This window comes from Strix aluco, chromosome Z (genome assembly GCF_031877795.1).
Source record: "Strix aluco isolate bStrAlu1 chromosome Z, bStrAlu1.hap1, whole genome shotgun sequence".
In the NCBI taxonomy this organism is placed as follows: domain Eukaryota; kingdom Metazoa; phylum Chordata; class Aves; order Strigiformes; family Strigidae; genus Strix; species Strix aluco.
Genome location: NC_133971.1, coordinates 1,567,981 through 1,590,188, shown reverse-complemented (window position 1 = coordinate 1,590,188; position 22,208 = coordinate 1,567,981). Strand labels below are relative to the sequence as shown.

At 34.6% G+C, this 22,208-nt stretch overlaps 1 protein-coding gene across 4 annotated transcripts in view; it reads right to left on the bottom strand.

Moving 5' to 3' along the window:
• The window catches only part of KIAA0825 (KIAA0825 ortholog), a 249,099-nt gene that overhangs the window by 209,904 nt on the left and 16,987 nt on the right, over positions 1-22,208 (bottom strand). For all 4 annotated transcript variants that reach the window (XM_074812971.1, XM_074812970.1, XM_074812969.1 and 1 more), the window contains one exon: positions 4,690-4,828. In XM_074812971.1, the coding sequence (XP_074669072.1) occupies positions 4,690-4,820 (131 nt within the window). In that variant the 5' untranslated portion in view covers positions 4,821-4,828. The remainder of the gene's footprint in view (positions 1-4,689; positions 4,829-22,208) is intronic.

Genomic DNA, 22,208 nt, shown 5'->3' with positions numbered 1-22,208 from the left:
CAATTCTTTAAAAAATGAGTCTGAAAGTTATGAACTTATTGTAAAGCTAAAAGCCCTGAAGAAAATTCACTTCCTCAAATTCTTCTTATTGCAATCTTGAACCTTAAGATGTAAAACAAAGATGCAGCACCTGCTTGAGGGACTTTGTGAGCTTCTTCTTATCTTTAATTTAGCTACTTACAAAACATATCCACTGAAACTGTAAAGTAACTATACCACTGAAACCAGGAAGGAATCGAATGGTGATGACTTTGCTACACCTCAGCAAGAGAAACTTACTCAATAGCTTGAGCATATGAGAACCATCAGTTCTAACTGAACTACTGCCTACCCTTAAGTTCCAATTTGTTTTAAAGAGTTGAGATATTTCAGTGCACAGGATATAAGTTTTGCCTTGATGTTATTTCAGAAGACTGGCAGTGAAACATAGGAGTCTTTCAACTCCATTGACCAAAACACGATACTGATAAATGACGGCTAAAAAAAAAAAATTGTCGCATGTAGTCTCATATGAAATGAATTCGGATATTTCACAGTGCACTCAAACATCTGATTACAGCTTCTGTAGATGGATGTGACAGCTAACTACCTAAGATACTGACACAATTATAGTCACCATATATTGGAGTAAAGAAACTGTGTATCTACTAAAATAGCCAGTCTCTGAGAAAACATGTGCTGTCCAGCTAGCAAAGTGATAAGAACTATTCCAAACTCAGTGATCATGCACAAAGACAACACAGGCTGAATAGGAATAAAATTACATTCCTTTCTCAGTTTAATTAGTTATTGCTAGCAATTAGTCCAGGGCAGTGGGTAGACAAATACTATTTTGACAAAGATTTTAGTAACATTATTTTAATATCTCTATAGGTACTAAATTCTCAACTAAATACTACCGTATGCATTTGTACAGCAAGCAGTTTATATTCACACAGAAGAGTCAGATTCTTTTTGAGAGCTGTGGTGAGTATTAGGTCCAAGTAAAACCAATAAAATTATTGATTGTGGTCCTCTATTATTAGCCCTAGTTTGAAATTCTCTCAAATACTCAACCGTTACTGGGATTTTGGATGGAGATGACAAGATTTTGCTAATTCTCTTGAATAACAGGAAAGTGAGGTGTAGCTGATTCCTGAAAATTCCAGAGAGGAATAAGACAAGATTTTCTTCAAAATAAGAGCATGATAACTCTCGCAGCACATCTCAGTCACAGGAGCCCTTGCACACTCCAATTCTGATACAGGAAAATGGAATGAGACAGCAGCACTTAATATCCTGTTTGAAACTCCTCCATCCCTTTGATGTGAGGTATTGATAGTGGGAAGCATTTCCATGCAAATCAGCAAAGTTGTGATCAACAGCTGGAAAATGTCATACTAACATCGTTATTGAGGTGTTTTCCAGATAGTCCTATTATTCACAAGTTAAGGATCTGATTACAATTTATATTGAACAGTTATGGGACAAGATGGAACTCTATAAGCACTTACTAGTATTGACATCACTGGAGCCCTTCAAAAAAGACCTGCATCAAAATCCCAGATGACTGAATTACTGTTAATTAGACAGAGGGTCAGGTTGAAGTTTATCAGATTGAAGTCAAATCAAGCCTTTGCAAAAAGCCTCACAAAGATATAGTCTCCAGTGCATTGTGGAGATACAATTATTAGTAAATAATTTTATTGAATTCTGAGTAATTGTTCTACTGAAGAAGACCTAGAATATCTCACACTGTCTACAGCCTCATAGGATCTATCATCACTTTACCATCACTAAAACGGAGCCAATGACTCAGTAAAGAAAGAACTGAAGTCACAAAAAAATCAACTGCTGAAGAGATTTCATGCTTACAATCACTTTCAAGTTATGCACTATAAGCTTGGTTTAAAGCTCTGTACCTTATTTTCTGCTTAGAAGTATTAAATACCAGCTGAAAGTTCAGCCCTGTGCATTGTTCAAAAATTAATTCTTATTAATTCTTAATCCTCCAATTAGGAAAAAAAATCCCAAGACGCAGTTTTGATAAACCGTAAAAGTTAAAGCAAATGTGAGGGGAAAGACTGAAGACAAATGGCCATCCTGATGAAATTATGAATACAACTTCATGCTTTAGAATAACCTGAGACTATCACTGCACAAGAAACTGGCCAGCAATGACAATAGTTCTGAGAGTTCATATTCACCTGCTTCTATAAACTGCTGTGAAAATAAAGTTAACATTCAAGTGTAATAAGAGCTCTGTTATATAATAGTGAATGAATGAACCACTTACTCCCTTAAAACTTACAAATAAAACAATTTCGCACAGATGGCCTTTCTTTTTTTTTTCTTTTTTTTGCTATAGCACCAAATAGAATTGGTACAATACAAAAATACTGAAGGTAATTCAAGTGCTGGAAAGCATATCTGATTTGTCGTGTCACACAATTTTATAAAAGCTATTCAGTTGGAAGGCAATAAATGAGCATTCAAGTGATTTACACACTTTTGGATCATAATTTTTTACACAATGTTTTATTTTTAAAAATATATATATGCTGTATACTATTATGTTTATTCTCTGTGGTATAATAAAATCATAAATCTATCTGATGAAAAATGGATTGTATTCCAATTGTATCACCATAGCGCATAGAGCTGCTCTTATCATACCACTTACAAAGATCAATGGTAACTTGAAAATGATTTCATTCCATGCTACCTCTAATATATTAGCAATAAAAGGACTCTTTTTAATTTAAAAGTCACATCAGCTGCTGTCCATCTTCTTTTAAACTCCTCTCCATTTCTGAAACTGACATATTACAGGAGCAAAATATCACCTGGTAACTACAGGGCTACTTTCTGATTTTCCTTGTGAAAATTAGTTTAGAAACTAGCTTAAGTGTCAATTCAGCAGAAATACAAAGCTTTTCCTGACATGCATTGCTGTGTACCACACCCTAAAAAAATTTCCTTCTCTCCTTGGACAAAATACTGTTTGGATCTTACAAAACTTACAGTGAAAGGCCCTTCTAATTTGTAGGGCTATATACCTAAGACAGGGACAATCAGCCTTCTTAAAAATGACAAATAGTTCCACTGTGATGATGTTAATGTAAAATGTAACACAAAACGTTAACTGATATAAAATACTATTAAAAGGAACGAACAGCTGGCCTGCTTTCCCACAGCCAGAAGTTTTCTCAACCAGCAGCATACATTCCACACAGATAGTAGTAAAGCATAAGATAGTAGTAAAGCATGCATTCCAAAGACTCATCTTGATAATAACCTTTCCAACTCTCAGGCTGGCTCTGCATAATTATGACAAAATCACTTTGATTTGGTAGCTGAGGAGGTGACAACACATCTGCCAAAAATGCTGATGCTGTTTTTTCCCAGATATACAAGACCATAGCAACTCAAAACTTCAGTACCTGTAACTGTGTTATGACATCAAGTAAACTCTAAGTAAATACTTACATTTCACTGATGTCAACAGCTGGAAAATTGTACTATGAAACTGCACTATGCAGGGGTCCACAACAGCGTATTTCCAAGATCCTCACTATCATTTCTACCCCAGGATTATTACTATCGCAACTACATCTGTAAACACTAAGTTTTAAAAATAAAATGTTCAAAATGTGAGATAAGAGTAATATAAATAAAAAGTCTGAAAAATCTCTCAGCCTGGCATAAGCAATATAACAATAATTCAGAGATGACCTCGATCAGTTTTCAGTGAGATACAGCAACGGTTCATCCACGTTCTTCAAGAAGCTGTTTGGCAGCAGGCAAAAACCTCTCACAAATATGGGCTTCATTAAAATTACACAATCTTAAAACAGATGACATGAAGGGCATCCTTGGAAATCATACGACTCTATTACATGCACTGTTATCCAAAGGCAAGCATTTTCAAAATGTAATACCAAATCTTTAAAGGGGAGATTGGTTTATCTGCTTACGAGCATCTTTCACCGAGCAAAATATTTTACAGGTACTAAAGAGTTCAGCCACAAAACACTGCCACCACTTTTAAAATAAAGCACAAAACCTCGAGCCGATTTTTTTGTAGTCATGCAGAAAATCTTCATCAACAAAGAACTCTTTCAGTACTCCACTGTTTCTATAGCATTGATTTTTGGAAACCGGTATGTTACAAAGAAGTGGACAATGAAATATATTACAAAACAAATTCCAGTCACAAAATCATCTATTGCAGCATAACAGTTTTAACTCAAATAGGTAAAATAATGGCTTATATAAAAAAGATTACATATATTAACTTACTTGCTTTTTCTACCTCCATCAAAAATGCTTAAAGAACACAGTTCAAATTTTGCATTTTTGTAAAATTCTGTAGCTCTTTTAGTGAATAAAAATTCTATCTCAGCTGTAGGAAATACAACTGTCCTGGGAATACACATTTTCTTCCTCCACTATCACACCTACTGCAATAATTCCTAAGATTAAGATGATTCAACTGTTAAAAATACCATACAGAGAAAGAGGGTAGCACAAAAATTATATGGCATTAAAAATTTGTTAAATGTTCAAGTGGTTAAGGCAAAATTACTACTGAAATAATTATCAGAATTTTAACCTACAACTAGAAAAGGAAAAAGAGAAAAGCCATTATTTCTTCCTAAATGTAATGACTTTGGCTACTATTTTGGATACAAATAAAATACTCTTTACCTAGAAGAATTCTTCTTTATTTTTTCATCAAGATCACTAAGGATTTGTTGGAACTCCAATTCCCCAGGAACGACATTCAGCAAACAGTCTAAATTGGAAGAATCAAGAGAATACTCTCCTCCCCATTCCATTTCCAGATCTGTAAAATAGACACAGGAAAGTGGTTAAATAATGAAAGAATTCAGATTAGAAGTACCAAAACACCACATTTTGTTCCTTGGAAATATTTAAATCAATAAGGAAAGCATTTATGTAGGGAATTATAAAATCAGTGTTGAATAGTAAACCTTCTGCATGCTTCTGAGCAGGGTGCTACAGAGAAGGACACCTATAAAAGAAAAGCAGAGATAAATTTCATAATATCTTGCTTTTTAAAAGAAAAAAAAAAAATCAATTCTTTTACCTTAATCAGAGTAGCAGATTTCTTAAATTTTTTTTTTTTTAAGATATAGAAAGAACATTCTCACTATTATAACTGGAAACTATAAAAATAAATACATTACAGAGTAAATTTATTTTCAGTGCGCTTATAATTTCTGTCCAAGGAGTAACTGCTTTCTGGAAATTAAGCACATCACTACAAATAATTAGAACATAAAAATCCAGACCAAAACACTACAATCTACCAGAAAACAAGTGTCATCTTGCTATATACATATTTCACTCAACAAATACTTTGCCAAAACACAGGTCAAATCCACTGGCCTACTCAAACTAAGACACTAAATCCCAGGAGTCGCTATATCAGAAGCAAAGAAGTAGCAGAGTTATTTTTTGCCATTTTCTGTTTTTTCTGTATCCTCTTTTTTGAGAAATAATGAAGTTGATTTTACAACCAGTGATGGCTTGCTACTGAAGTTAAATAAAAAATTATGTAAAAAGCGGAAACTTCTTAATAACCAATATATTTCATGTCCAGTATTTAGTATTTAATAATACTATTCACATTGCAGTAGCAACATGAGGAACAAACATAACTATTCAGTTGCTCACAATGTTTGGGCAACAAAATATAATGAATTAATAAATACACTGTTTTTCTTACAAGCAATATTCTTTTATGAAGCAATAAAAGTGTTGGTTGGAAATTTACCTAGAGGCACTACTAGAAAAATAGATTGAGTTTTTTTAAGTGAACAGTCTACAAGACATGTTCCAAAAGAACATCAGATTAAGATGCAAGGTCAAGATGATAGGTTTTTGAGCGTAGACCTACAAGTAGCAGAACTGTGCATTTCTTCAGACACTACTGATTCTGATTTTGCTCTTTCAAAACAAATTTAGAACAAATGTGAAGGTCCTTTAAAGCCTCCTATCTCACACATCTGATTTAACAGCACAATACTACGTAATATTTTATGGATATATAATTTTCTTAAATTCTCAGAAGCTACGGAATACCCCCTTGCAAATAACAACTGAAAGACTTTCAGTTTTTGGAATGTAGCTGAAACTGAAGTCACCCTTCTGGTTAAAAAGTCTGGATGTAAACCAAATACATCACACATTACATCGAGGGAAGATCAGTCTTTGAATGTAAGATTCAAAGTATCTTAACAGATGTTACTGCAATTAAAGACACTGTAATTAAAATAGAAATTAAAACGCACTCTCTCAAATACTGAAATACTTGTCAGTTGCTCTGGCAAAAAAACAGTAGGCCAGCTTAGGATGGTTCTGCAACCAATGTAAAAACATTAAACAGTGCTTTACAGAACTGAAATTAAAGGGATACTGAAAATACAGTTGTTCACACATGTATGAGAATACTTATATTCAGACATGGTCACGCAAATCCGTTCCCTTTTCTCTTCTGAAATATCTCAGAGTTTATAAAGAATGTGATGCTAACTCCATTCAATACCTATAACTCAAACCCATCTTTTATTCAACTACGCTTGCAATGTTTGGTGTAAAATGTACTGTATAATAGATACATGTAACACAAAAATAGTAACAGCTTGGAATGATTCAGAGTTTTCATAAAATAGCTGCACAATCAAAATTTTATATTTATGTTTATTCCTAACTCTTTTCCTTACAGGATAGCCAAAAGAAGCTTGTGTTCCTCAGAAAAATATCAGTATAGTTTACAGACCACGTTTGAAAAATTCATCATATGAAAAAAATCACCTTGTAAACATGACAGCCTAGTTTTCATGTATGCATTCTTGTAAGACTTCCATGTCATACTTCTTCAATTTACTTGTCAAAACAAGGTAATTATTCCTTTCAGTCTTGGTTTATGGGAGAAAAGCAACATTTGATTATTCAGTTTTCAAATATTGTTTAGATGGTCAATAGTAATTTCTTCTTATGAAAATCTAAGAATCCTTCTAACACAAGACTACCATATGAAGAAGCAAAATACAAAAATGTTTCAGAAGTAAAAAAAATAATTACATCAAGATATAAATTAATACAAAATGAGCAGAAATTCTACCAGTGTCAGGGCCCTGAGCACACTAATAGGCTTTAAGTGCCTGATGAGCTGGACTAGACCATCACCCCACGCCTCGGCCAGCAAGGTCCCTCCACTGCCATTTGGGTTATGCGCCTTCTCTTCTGGCCCTCAAAGAGCAACCAGTCATTGCTGCTTCCTGATAGCCTGTATGGCACAGTCCTCCTCTGACGGCAAAAAACCCAAATTTTGTGGAGATAATAAATCCATTTTTAAAAATTTTATTATTTGTAATAGTAAGGGGGAAGAACTCTGTTTTGAACTCTACTTCCAAAGTATTTTAGACGGTAATAACCCCGTTCTTCTACAAAGGAGATCAATTTAACACTCGTTATTATGCTGCATAAAGAGTATCATTCCATCCTATTTCTATTTACTATTACAGTGAAATATTGTTAGTTTTGACACAAATGGTCTTCGAGAACCTGCTTCAGATCCAACTCAGTGTGTCCCTATCTGTATCAGGTATAGTTCTTTTCAAAACATGCTGGATGACCATTCATCACTATTAAAATGATGTAGCTGTCAATCTTTTTGGTAGCTACTCGAGAAACTTAACCTATGTACAGCATAGCTTAAAAAGAAAATTTTTTCAGGTCTCTCATTTTAACCCACAGTATCAACACAATTTATCTTCACTGTAACAATTCCCCAATTCTAAGAAGCCTAACGCTGAGAATCAATTTTTGTCAAAAACAATCAGTCCTATTTGAAAAAACATTATAGAACATTCAAGTTGATACAACAGATACTTCTTGCTTTTTCAATTCATGTAGTGTTTACCACCAAAGAGCACTTTTTATTTTTTCCTTTTTAGTGTTTTCTTTTTCAATGTCAATCAAAAGGAAGCAATCTTCTCATAGAAGTCTGATATAAAATGACATTTAGTTCAAATTGGAAATTTTTTCATTCTGATAAAACAATTTAATAAACATCATTGTGAAAACCTTCCATTACAAACATACATGGGAAATTCCATGGGATTTCTAAGACTAATTTGTAATGTTTATATTTAACTATAATAAGCATTTGTTCTCAGACATACTGTTCATAAAAATTGTGTGGACCTAAAATTTGAACAGATTTTTGTATGAGCACTTTTGTTGAATTCACACATGTACATCTGTATATATAAATATATACATATTAACTATTAACTATTTAACGATTCATAGTCTATCTGTAGGTATGCATCTAACAGACATCTCTCACTTTTTGACATAAACACTATTCTTTTTAAATATAAATTATGAGTCCTTCATTACACTGGGTAAAACATTACTGGGTCATGTTTATAGCATACAAATCAATTCTAGCATTTTTAGAAACTTTGTAAACGTTGACAGACTTATTTATTGCTAAATACTCAGTACTGTTACTCCGTTATTTCCCTACGGCACTTCAGCCAGTTAAGATCCTTGTTTTGACTTCAGTGGGTTTCAGATATCACAGGACAGCATCAACCATGGAGAATGTCAGGCAAATTTTATATTATAGTTACACAGAACACCCAGTGGGGGCAAAAAAAAATATCTAAATAGTTTTAAGCTTCAATTCACCTGGAGTTTCCTCTGAACCAATTGCCTAAGTCTAATGGAATATTAATCAGATAAGCTGTTAGGCCCTTTGAAAAAAAATTATAGTCTGTATGTGTTCCAAGAAAATCATAGCAGATCTAAAGCAGTAAGTGTAAAGTTAGACACGGTTTCTCAAAATGGTTGATCACACTTTGTTAAACTTCCAACGAAACTTTAAACTTTCTTGGGTTTTCAAATGCCCTGTATACATTTATGCAAACTCTAGGTAAGCTAGGAAGCCTTAGACAGCATACCCTTTCCTACAATTCAGATCTGTCTTCGACCACTATAGCACCTACTTGAGCAAATTACAAAGTACGTTTTCAGAAAAAAGACAAAACAAACCATCAAGGTTTCAATAAAATCCACAGATAAGCTTTTATACACATGCTACTGTGTATGAAATAATCTAAAGAAGCTATCTAACCTAAACAGAATCTACTACTTAAGCACTGGCAGATATTTAATGTAACCAACAATTTATGGGGTGTCACATTAAGTAAATGATGTATACTTTGGTAGGTGGTCTTAATTCCCAGTATTTCTAACCTGTTAAGGCCAGCGTCTAAGGCAATATACAACAGATTTATTCCATAAGACTGAAAATTACCAATTCACATCTTAATTAAATGAACCCTAAATAATTTTAACATAAATGGTTTGACAAAGGTAGAGAATTAAATACCAACTTTGTGTCTAAAGCTGAAGAATAAAACAAAAAAAAACCCTCTTCAATTTCATTATGGTAATTTAGCTTCCTGATTTATTACAGAAAAAATGTTTTGGTTGTATCATAATTTCTGTTGTTAACCACAACCAGCATACATGTGTAAACAAACCTCTTTAGTGGATAAAAAAATGTCAGACTGACACTGTTTTGTTCAAATCACTGATTTCTAAATGAGGATTTGTATAAACCAAATCTCATTATTTTACAACTCCACGATTCAGTCTTTAAAAAGTCATTCAAGAGTTAAAGAACACATGACCTGTCATTAATTTCATTCAGTTAATGCCAATGTACTATTTTAGTTCTTGTGTAATGAGACACTTATTTCCAAATACTTCAAATATTACCTTCAGTATATTTCAAAACAACTTTTACATAACTATTTATATTTTGAATTTAAACAATAATCTGTACATATAAAATATTTAGAAACTATTACCTAATACATTTATTCATTTAGCAACATTTTTTCCACATATAATATTCCACACTTCAGCACAAAATGCCCTGTCTAAGTGCAATCCAAGCACCGTGGCAATCAAATTTTCTGGACTGTTACTTTACAGCCAATCTAAATATTTGAAAACTTACTTTAACATTATATGAGTTTTACCCCTAGAGCTCTCATTCCACCCATATCCAGGACAATAAAAGAAAATTGTTACCATTAGCACTACTTTAAAAAGAGGATGTCAATGTACCCGTGATTTGAAAACAGGGATATTTCAAACTGCAGCACTATATGTACAGAGAGCTAGCCAAATCATTGAAGCTTTTTTTCTGATACTGCTTATCTTACAGGAGATATCTCTTTATTGCCCTAGCATCCTTGCAAAACTAAAAGGGGATGAGAGAATTGACAAGATTTTTCATCACTCAGCTTACACTTTCAAACCATCATCTTAACAATGATTTCCTTTATCTATCTTTAGTTGCACAACTGTTCCCAGCCGCTTTACAGCACAGAAGATGTCATCTGCAATCGCACAGCAGGCAGCAACAGTGATGGCAATGGCCTGAGATAATACTATTCAACACGAAATTCCTACTGTTCTGGACTCCACATCGTCTGAATATTTAAAGTTTTTTTGGAAACCACATAGAGCTTACACAAGAAATACATTTAAAAATTATAATTTCTTGAGCTCTACTCTGACACAATAAAAGGTTCTTACCCAATTTTCTGTGATAAAAATTGTACCACTGTTTAAAATAAAGTCTGGTAAAAGAAAAGGAGGAAATTAAAAATTCTGTCTATAAAAGAACATAACCCATTTTTGGTTCTGCTAATAGGCAGGTATTGAAAATTTTCTATGTAAATTTTCTATTTAAATTTTCCAATTTACGTTTCATATTCACCTATTTCCCATACTTTGCTGAAGCATACACAGCTTTTACAAAAAGAATACCATATCATTCCAGTAAAAACAAACATTTAATGCACACGAAAAATAGTCTTCATGAGGGTTGTATTTACGAGATATTTTGAATGACACAAATAACTTTGAAACAAGTTTTATTAAAAACATCTTGTAATGTTCGCCCTGCAGACTTTCCACATTTGCTGTTGTCATAAACTTATATTTAAATGTTAGTTTTATATTCATCAGTTATTATTCACCATACGCATAACGCATTTTCCTTTATATCTTTCAAAGAGAGATTTTAAGTTTCTATAATTAAATTTGTAACTGTATTGAATACAGTTTTTCTCCCAAATTCTGCCATTATAAGAGACAGCAAATGAGAGAGTGAGAATAAGATACAACCCACAGCGGGACTGAAGAAACACAGTGCTCACTGTCGATGAAACAGAAAGCTGTGCCTTCTATCTAAAGCTGTAATATCAGAACCGCAGTGCTCGGATCTAAGGCAGCTATATCAGCCATTGAATCACTGACACTGTCTACAGCCTTGAAAAAGGACTGTGAAAATGCACGTTTCTGACAAATAGCATATGCTATTATTTTTAATATCTGTGGTTTTTTCAAACTGTGTGGCTTAGTCCTGTTTTATAGGCATATGTACATGCAAGAATTTAAAACTAAGATCCACAAGTTCTCCCTACTGCCTCTCCCCCATTCTTTGAGTCACACAACGTGAAATGTTGAGAATATAAAGCAAAGGAATCAGCACTGCTTTTTTAGATTTCCTGCTACTTGGGACTGGTAGGAGATGTTCAAAGACAAGGAAAAAATTCTCATTTACATAAACTTAATCAAACACTATTGGTCAAAGGCAGTGACTTCAAAAGAGGAACAGGCAATCTGGAGTTGCAAGGAAACTCCTGAGGAGTTATGTCAGAAGAAAGGAATAAAGCGTAATGTGATTTCATAATCTTTGGAAGAGAAGAAACGGCCATTTTCTTAGTAGGTCTTGAGTGAAACAGTCCTACACCATCTTTGTCTCTCAGCTAGCTACCCCATAGCTGGAACCCCACAGTGTACAACACCCAAGATTCGATATTTATAAACAAGCCATTCTTAGACAAGAAGTCCACAAACATTAAGCATCCTACCTCTGAAAAGTCAGTGGCTTTCCCCACTTTCTTATTAGTCTTACAGTTACAAAAACCGTAAAGTGTGACAACAACTGTTCGTATACAAGTGTGCTTTTTTCCTTTTTAGTATCCTTTTCTGGCCTTCTTTAGTAGAGATAAAGGAAGGATTCAAGATGCCTCTTCTCACATAATACTTTTTTGTAGTTCTATTATATTTAACAAGTTAAAAAAATAGATAAACCTGGTGCAATGTTGTCTTCTTTAGATGTAGTTTAAGGCCTTATAGAAGAAAAATTCAGTAACTGACTTTTCTGCCATACACACAAACACAGCATAAAATCCTCTTCTGCCATTTTCCTCAATTAAGACTACATCAATCAATCTCATTGTCAAATCAATATGCTTTATGAATGATGGATTTTTAAAAATACTTTGCAATTACAAAAATAATTACCGATCAGTAGACTAAAGTATCACTAATGCATAAACAAGAGATTCTTAGAAGCCTAGTTAGAAATACCAACTGTATGTTTTATCATCCTTTTTTTTTTTGACTAACAGTATTTGCCAGGAAAATATACAATAACTAGAATAATTTCAAAATAGTATAATATTTGATTTATTTTCTACAGCTACAGCTGAGGATCGTAAGTATTGAGTAAATTTTTCATAGTAGTATAAGAAAATGTCCAAGACCAATAATTACTTTCCCCAGAAAGATTGCATGGTGTTGTGTTTTTTCCTGAAAGACGAGAATACAGGATATCTCCTACGTGTGAGACTAACGGTGCATCTACTGAAGAATTGTCTTTCCAGTTGTGGCAATAAGAGATGCTATTTAGGGATAATATGTGAGTTTTCTCATTTTCTGTCACTTACCAACTCAGAAAGAAGAGGCAATATTTTATAAACCCCCAAATCCCTCTCAGAACTATGCTCTCAAAAACACCTGCTACAGCCTTCCTATCTTGCTTGTCATTAATGTCTAAAACTGCACAGATTTATAAGGACTGTACTGAAGGAACTAATCTTGTAACACACTGGTAAAGAACCTAACATACACCATCTTCAACTAAAAAATTTACAAATACATACTAGCTACTTCTATCTAGACCATAAAAGCCTTTTTTCTTCTTGTTTATTGGAAAAATCCTCCATCTTGACACAATACTCTTCGAGGACATTGACATTTAAAGGAAAGAAATTTTCAAGACCTTTGAGGTCTTACAGTTCAGTAGATCAGATACAGATTTGTCAGAATTTTAACAGGAAACTGCGTTCCAATGAAAGTATTATATTTTAAAAGAGTTACAAAAAAAGTCTGTGACCACAGCTTTTAAAAGGTAGGCTGCATTTCAGTCCCTTCACTCCCACACATTCTATTTTCTTCCATTACTTCGCAATTTAAAGCTGAGAGTTTGAAAAATGTCAATTTTATAAAAATGAAATACAGAAACTCTCCATAGAGATGTCTCTTAAGTGGGTCCAAGTTTATAGTCACAGTCCTAAAGGCTTGTTTAGTAGTATAAATGTCATGGATTTTTTTTTCCCCTCCCAAAAACTATTATTAAAGCTTCTTACGAAATTCTACACAGGGTCATATGAAACATTTTACAGACAACTGTAAATGTCCATTAAATTTCCTTCTTCTTTTTTTTTTTTAAATCTTTCATTTCTAAAATCAGAAGTTTAAATTGTTTTTTCCTAGCATAACTCAACTTGTAAAGTTTCATGCCATACTGCCTAATGATTAATACATCATTAAGATACTACAGGGTGATTCAGTCATATACTGTTTCTTATTCACCTATAGTTTTCAACTTCAAAAGCACTCCTAAGCTTCTGTTTCTCTCTCCTTGAAAAACGCCCATAATTATGTAATGACACTCTACTTCCTTTTACCATGTACAGTGGAGTATATCTACTGGAGTACACACAATCTAGAACATGTTAGGTATTTTCAAACTTGCAAGACAAGGTCTTGTTTGAATAAAAAGCATCTGCTTGCTTCCCCCATACTCCACATCCGGGAGTATGCAACGGAAACATCAAGCTGCTTAGTCCCTCACCCAAACCTTCAAAGCAGCCCATTGATCAAATCAGACTTATCTTAAGGAAGCAATTTCCATCTCTGAAATCGTAAGAAACATTCACCACTCTTATCCAAAGTATACCAGCAAATACATGATAAAGCCCGGAAGTGACAAAGTATTTTGGCTGAGAATATTTGGTTATGTACAGACTGTAAGAGGACAGCAAAGTAAGACTAAATAACCTTAAAGACATCTGTATCACTTCCTTTCTGAAGAAGGCTTTTCACCACAGCCTAAGTGACAACAGTGACATACCGCCTATAATAACATCTTCCTCCTCAGTGTCTATATTCTTTTCTTCTTGAAAGCAAAAATATGTGGAATGTAGGTTAAAAAAAAGTTAGTTCCCCCTCTTTTTTTATACAAAACTCCTTTCCATTATATTATTTTTTATTTTATATATTTTATATATAATATATATTTTATATAGTATAATAAATATATATTATATATATAAAAATGCATATATATTTATTTATATATTCTATATTAATTACCTTCTCACCTTCCATTCCTCTACTTCAACTCCTTGTGTTCCTACTTCTCACTCTACTTTCCAAAGAAAATGGGGCTTATGTAACTGTTGTCCATGTATCCGTCTTCCTCCACGCTGTCCCAGGCCCACCCTCTTCCCAATTTCAGCCAAGTTTTGCAAAGGGGTAGAAGACTCAGGGATAATTAAGTTATAGTAAGTTTCAGGAAAATAGGTGCACAAATGGAAAAGAAAATCTCTGTAATTGACACTGCTGAACTTACCCAAAATTTGTAATTCAGTGTAAGAGACAAAGCCTTAAAACATTAGGTGTTCTTAATTAAAGATGCAGTCACGCTGTGATGCTGGAAAATAGGGAAAGTGATGACCCTAGATCCTTAAATGCCAGGGACAGGATGAGGTCGGTACTTCACAAAGACATATGACAAGCATCGATCCTCCTGGAGGGATCACTGTGAGACACACAGCTGCATCCTGATGTCGGCATTCAGTGATAACAGCCTGTACCTTCCGTGTAGATAATCCTTATTCTGATTTGCTCTACCTGGAGGTCTTGGGAAGCAGGGAGATAAAGTAAGTCTCCAAAGACTTTTTGCAAAAAGGAACTGGATGGAAGTGTGAATGAGACATGAGCAAAATGTGACTTACGGGAAAGGCATCTCCTAGCTAGGGACTGCAGGGACATCTAGATAAGGCACCTGGAAAACACCTCATCAAAAATGAGGACACATCTCTAAAAGGTCTCCTATTGTCGAACTGCAGGAAAATGAATGGATTGTCCTGGGACCACTGAACCCCTCATAGGATGCCTGCTGTTTGAGAGATGAATCACACCTGGAATGTTTTAAGTAGGAAATACCTCTCATAGGCAGAAGCAGAAAAGGCAACTTGATGGATACTCTGAGACTCTTTGGCACTATTTATACTAAACAAGTATGTGTGAAGTGGTTTTAAGTACTGATGACTAACCTCTGCCACATCCAGGAGGTCTGCTTGACTTCTCTCCTCTTTTTTCTCAAGGAAAACAATGAGAGACTATCTGTGGTCCTTCAACTTACTCAGACACACCAGTAACCTGAGCTGCGAGTTCTGTGTGAACAAACTGTACTAGAACGAAACATGAATGATCAGTGGAGTTGGGGAGGCCTCAGCACCCTCAAGACAGTGTTCGGAAACAACCATGGAAGGTATTTCCTGACATCAAACCTCTTGAAAATGTCAGCTACTGCACTCAGAATGGTCTGCTGTCAGAAAGGATGTGGACCCTGCCAGAGCAGAGTCTCAAGGCAGGATTTCGGGACACAGATTTATAAAGAAATCCAGAGGTACGGCTTCATCAGGCACTCAGAATGAGAACCTAAGTGAGCGGCACACAATGCACTAGTCAGAAAGATGCTGCTCCACTGAATCTCAGAACCATGTCACCTTCTACGTCTGTATTTCTGAGTGAGTTCTCAAACCATTTATTTGCATATTGCTGCCTCATGTTGCTTAAGAAGTTATTCAGAAACACAGGTGCAGAGGAAGGAAAAAACCACAAAAAGTCAAGAAAATGATATGAAGATATGTGTGGATTCTTCCTGAAAATAATGAGAAAATTAAGTGCCAACACTGCAGAAGACATGAGACTCTCTACTATGATGTAGCTGAGAACAGCATCATTTGATTTGACATAACTGAGAGGAACTGAAGCAATGCCAGGTGCACAGTGGCCTCAATATTAATACATAAAGTATGAGAAATAGGAGGGCATAACTGCAAGGGATATTGCCTTCTGCTAGACTGTTTGCAAAATACTGCCCTGCAGGTCTCTCCCACAAGAATTCTACCTCTTTCAGCTGACAATCAAAAAACAAATCTGGGTTGCTTAATAAAAACTGTTCACTCAAGGACTTCTACCTTAGTCATCACTGAAGTTGGAAGATACAGGATAAGTAACACAAACAAATGAAAAGGATGATCTGGTTAAGGCCTATGTGTTCTTCCTTATAGAAATTCCTGTGCAACGTTGGATAAATTATCAAAATAAAAATGTCATCCTGTGACAAAGGTTGTTACTCATTTTCTGTGTGCTTAAAATGAAACATAATCATGTTACATTTCTAAATATTGCCAGATGACTTACTAATACTTGGCATACAAATAAGATCTTAAGAAGAATATAAAAGATATTTTTAGATAGTATTATTTTTTGGCTTAACTAATGAATAGATAGCTTTTAATTACCAAAACAGAACAATATTTCTTTCATTTTTACTGTGAAAGATGGTTATTGAAAACATTGTTTACACCTTAACTTAGATACATTCTTCAAAATAAGTTTTCCAAGATCTCTGTAATTAAGCAGTATGCAAGATGGGAAAGGGAAAATGAGTACAAGGGAGGAAAAGGGAAAGGGAGTTGTATATCCTTCTGATTTGTTCCTGTTGCTTTCACTTTTTTCCCCTTTAACAGAATTCTTAAAGCCTACTTTAAAATCATACTAAAAAGGCTGTATTTTGTCACATTCAATTATATTGGATGCATTATTGATTATACTGTGAATGTTTTATCTAATACTTTGCACATCAAATTATTTTAAATATTCAACTTTTTTATCTCTTAAGAAATAATATTTGACTACCAATTTTTTAGCATTCACTTTTTTTTCAAAAAAGATAAAAGTGAGGCACTGAGTAGTTCTTTAGGTAAGGCAATTTTTCTTTAAAACTATATTACATAAAAAATAGTGCACTTCTATAAATAAAAGTTAATGCAGTAAGTCATATACATTTTGCAAATAAACATTTTATAAATATTTATAAGCTTTTTTTTTTAAATAAACATTTTATAAATAAAATGTCATTGCTTTCTCTCTTCATAACCAAATGCTGCTGCACTGACAGAACTATCCAATTACACCAGTTGTTGGCATTCCCCAGGGTTATGGAGTCTTTTAAATTACACCATGTTTTTCACTGGCTGTGTTCCTCACATCCAGCTGCAACTCTATTGAATACAGCAGGCTAAATGGGCAAGCAAATCCTCAAAAGCCCAGTTTTCTTGCCTAGCGTTTTATTCTCACCTACCACAAAACACTATTCCCTCGGCTTGTGTGTTAGCCAAAGTATAGATAAGTAGGACAACACACTCCGGTTGCCATGGCATGAAAGATCTAAAGTGTGGGTGTTATAAATAGCTCATAATGAGAAACTAAGGTCAGATGTTTCTGTGCTGGACTCCTGAATACTGAAAGTCCATTCAGACGTAATCTGGGTACAGTACTTATTAGGGAAGATGTAAGAATAAAGAAAAATTAGATAAACAATAACTTTAACGAGCTATTACACAGTTGCTAGAATGATGATTACGTGATCAAACTTATTGATAGTTCATAAATACATACTTTCTTAAATTTACACAATTACACACTTATGCTTTCTTACACTTGCACACTTACACTTTCTTAAACTCTGTAAGGTAAAGATCTGAAGAAATAAATTTTTGCAGCACTGATTGTTTTTTAGATTATTTTAGATAAGATATTTGTGTTATGTTCATGTTCTAGCCAGATAAATTCAAACAGCTGACTAGAAGAAAATACAGGAGGGGGAGTTCTTAACAAACCCGTGAATTCCATTCAAGCCACTACTGGATTTTTGTAAAACTTTGGTCTTCAGTAAAAAAAAATAGAAAAATTGTCCTAAATATTTCTGAGCCTATGTGAGCAAATTTTCTGTTTCTTATTTTGACACATATTTATGAAAAGTCTATTTCTGTTTGAGAACGTATAAGCAGTAAGTCTCCCGGCTTTGCTGAAGTAGCACAACAAAGGCAGAAAGAATACACCTATTCTTAATCTCCTAGTTTGCCATATGTTGGGAAAAAATAGATAGTAACTATCAAAAAGGAGGGTGGCAAAAAAGATGCCTAAGTGGTTCTGAATGGGAAATTTGTGAGCTCTCAAAACATCCAGCTAGTATTTCTACCTTGGAATAGCTGCTGTATGACTGAATCTCAAGATTTTTGACAGACAATCATATACTCTTCTACTCCATCAAACTTAACTAGAATCACTGTTTAAAGAAGGAAGACAATATGATTCCACGTTTAACTTATCTGGGCTTCCTAGATCACAAAGAAGTTTGTGGCCCACAGCTTTTCAATCTGCAGGCCTATTTCAGCTTCGGAAAGCTGTGTCATAGGTCACTTTCTGAAACGGAATACCCTCAAGGACATGGAAAAAGAGAAGTCTAGCTACAAATAAATAGAAGTAGAAAAGACGCCTCTTGACAAACTTTACTAATACTTACATTACTTATGTGGAAACTCAAGCTCCTTGTCCATTTAAACTTAGCCTTCCAGCCCCAAATATTAATTCAACACAGATTATTTTTTGTGTTAGGCTTACATTTTACTATTTAAAGTGCAGCTTTTAACTGTAATCAACATAAAATGTAAGATTTGATAAACAGAAAGTATTTGCAGATCAAACTATTCAGGTATTTTCCAAAATATACCATGAAATGTGGTAAGAACCCGCACAATTGGTATAAACAAGGAAAAGAAGAAAACTGAGGCCTCCTCTGGGTTATGGTCCAAAGGACTTCCTCCTTCAAAGTTTAGTCCATTTACTGACAATAAACTCTACCCTCTTTTGAAGAAACTCTTATTTATTAATACCACATACTCACTGTCATCTTTCTCACAAATTCTACTGTTGATTTTGACTCAATTTTTAGACATTTATTTCTCAGATCTAACTCAAATCACCCACAGTTTCAGGCTGCTACTCCTGACCCCTTCTTAAAATGCAAGTTAGTCATCATGCTTGCATCATTATAACGGACACCAGAATAGGTGCCAGAAAATAACTGTAATTCTCTCTTGGGTAACTGGTCAAAAAGATGTAATTAGCAAATTTGGATGTTATTCATACTACTGCAGATTAACATAATTTAGTAAATCAACATAGGAATCCCTTCTTTCAGATAGTAATTTTTAGAGCTTCTCAGTGTTTCAAAGAATCTCAGTTCAAAACTATTAAGAGGTTTCAGAATTTTCTCAAAACCCTTGTGACAGATATAGGAGTCCCTGCTATACTAATAAGAAGCAGATCCTCTACAGTGTAAAAATAATTATGATGGGACAGTAACATTTAGTACAGAAAAATACAAAATGCTGATGTTTAACACAACATCATTTAAGCCAAATTTCATTTATGTGGCTTCAGAAATGTGGAAATTTATTTCACTTTGACAGCCTACCAAGATGTTTTAAAAATACTGAAAATGCTCATTCAGTATAATGCCCTTGCTTTAAAAAATGTTTTCTGCTCACACTACTTTTCTATTTCAATAAGCTTTTAACAGCTGCTATCACAAACAGGCAGGAGATTAACATGTTACTTTACGAAAATATAGCATTAGTTTCTAGCTCCAGTGGTTCTGGAAACAACAGCCACCACATACTATCAAAACAAATCAGTTCTTTACACAAAACACTGACAGAAATGTGTTTTATCACTGTGTGTGCTAGATTCAGCTGACCACAGTCTCTGTAGAGGCCCACCAAAAGCCTCTGGAGACCTTTATCTCCATTTTTTAGGAGATGTCTTTAGGAAAAGATGCCAGGCCCCTTCCCTTACATTTGGCTGAATAACCCTCTGCGTGAGGAGGGGATGGAAAGTGAACTTCTGCTAATCACAAATACCAACACTACATTATGATTATTTCTTTAAAAAAAACAAATATTTAAAAAGACACACCTTTGCCACGACAGAAAGCCCTGCACTAAAAATGAATTATACAGGGAAATGTGTCTCAGCTGATAATTGAACTACACATTTCAGTAGGAACTGAAATGTTAAATTACATCTTCATAGACTAACCTATGCCAAAATGTAAGCACATGTATCACACTTGCAGTAAAAATACTACACTGTATAAATTGTGAAATGCATTTGTGTTGTTTATATTAAGAATAACTCAGTACAACCATTATGCACTAGCATGAACAAGCAATGAGGAATCTGAAATTAACTCTGGAACTACGCAAAATAATTCATGTTCACTTTTGCCAGGAGCATCTCCTCTGATTTGTGCTGTTCTGAATCTCTAAACAAACATCCTACCTTTTGTTCTTGAAAACACTGTAAATACTGAAATGCTCGGGTTTATTATTTCTCTATCCTTGCTCTTCAGACTAATTCCACAGACAGCCATTAGAAAATGTAGCCTGATCCAACTAACCTCCCCTTTGATGAATACTAGACACCAGGAGACAGATATGGATTCCAACACAACAGGGATATTTTCAAAATTATGAGCATTTGGCTGAATAAGAGAGTAAAATCTGCACATTCAGGAAGGGCAGCTCTGCCCCAAACCTAACTAATGTAGAGTAAGTCCACACAAATGGTAAACTGAATTTTAAATATTCCTCTAATTAAGTATTCTGGAATTTGTGTTATTTTTTTATTTCTGCACTTGAAAGTACTTGTGCACACAACGCATTTAAAGAATGCCACCACACAACGATGACACAGACATACAGAAGTAAATATGAAGATACATAGTTGATATTTGTCACTGTTTGTCCCCAGATGAAATTCATTTATTAGGGGGAAAAAAGGAAAATCCTTCCAATTTCCTTCAAGGTGACTGTCTTCCACTTGTACACTTTTGTAGCACGATTAATAGTTAACAATAGGCTAAATAATACACAGTTATAACACAATGCTCTTTACAATGAATTACGTCCTATCAGTAGCTGGAGGAGGTATCTGTATCTCTAAGAACCAGTAAATGCTTCGTCATGAAATGGCTGATAGCTAGCTTGCTTCTCCCTCTCTCTGGGTAGCCCCACTTGTCTCCAACTTCTTCATTATTGCTTTTTGTCAGGTGATGAACTGCTGTGGCTCAAGTGTACACTGGCACCTCCCATTCGGTATTAACCTCAGAATGCCATCTCACAACTGCAGCCCGCTGTTGAACCCACGCTTCTAGGCACAGCAAACCCACCTCCACCATTTCAAGTACAACATAATTAATATTTCCTTGCACTGAAAAGAGATGCAAGGTCACTACAACAGTGTAACTGCTGACAGTGCATGAGCATCCCATGGCATTGTAACACTACGAACAGCATAACCTGTGAAAACGTGTGAGCATTTTGTAACTCACCTAAACAGAAGCACACAACTGCAAAGGAGGAAACAGAAACTTGTGGTATGGGTGCAAAAAAGGGGCTTAAGAAAACATGTACAAACAGGAATATATGCAAGATTAAAGTATACAAATAAAGCAGGAAATAGGTCTGTTGGAACGAGAAGAATCCTGCAGAATAAACAGAAAAGATGCCTGGCAAAACCAGAACAAGTCCTGACCCTAAAAAATAAAATCAATTATGTTGAGAGCAAATGAGATCCTCCCGATCGCTTTGAGGAGGATGGTAAGAAGCCTAAAATACAAAGTAAAAAATTTTGAGGGAAGTTGCTTATTGGGTTCATGCTTTCCCTCATTAAGAGCTCAAGGCTGGCTGCTTCAGTAACAAAGACCATCACGGACCCAAACCATCAATGGTAACTGTGCTGCATCAGCTTTGTGGTACTGTTTACTCACAGTTTAGGAAAGCATGTTAAGGACTATTTTAATCTTGTGTGAGAATAACTGGTAACAGCTAAGA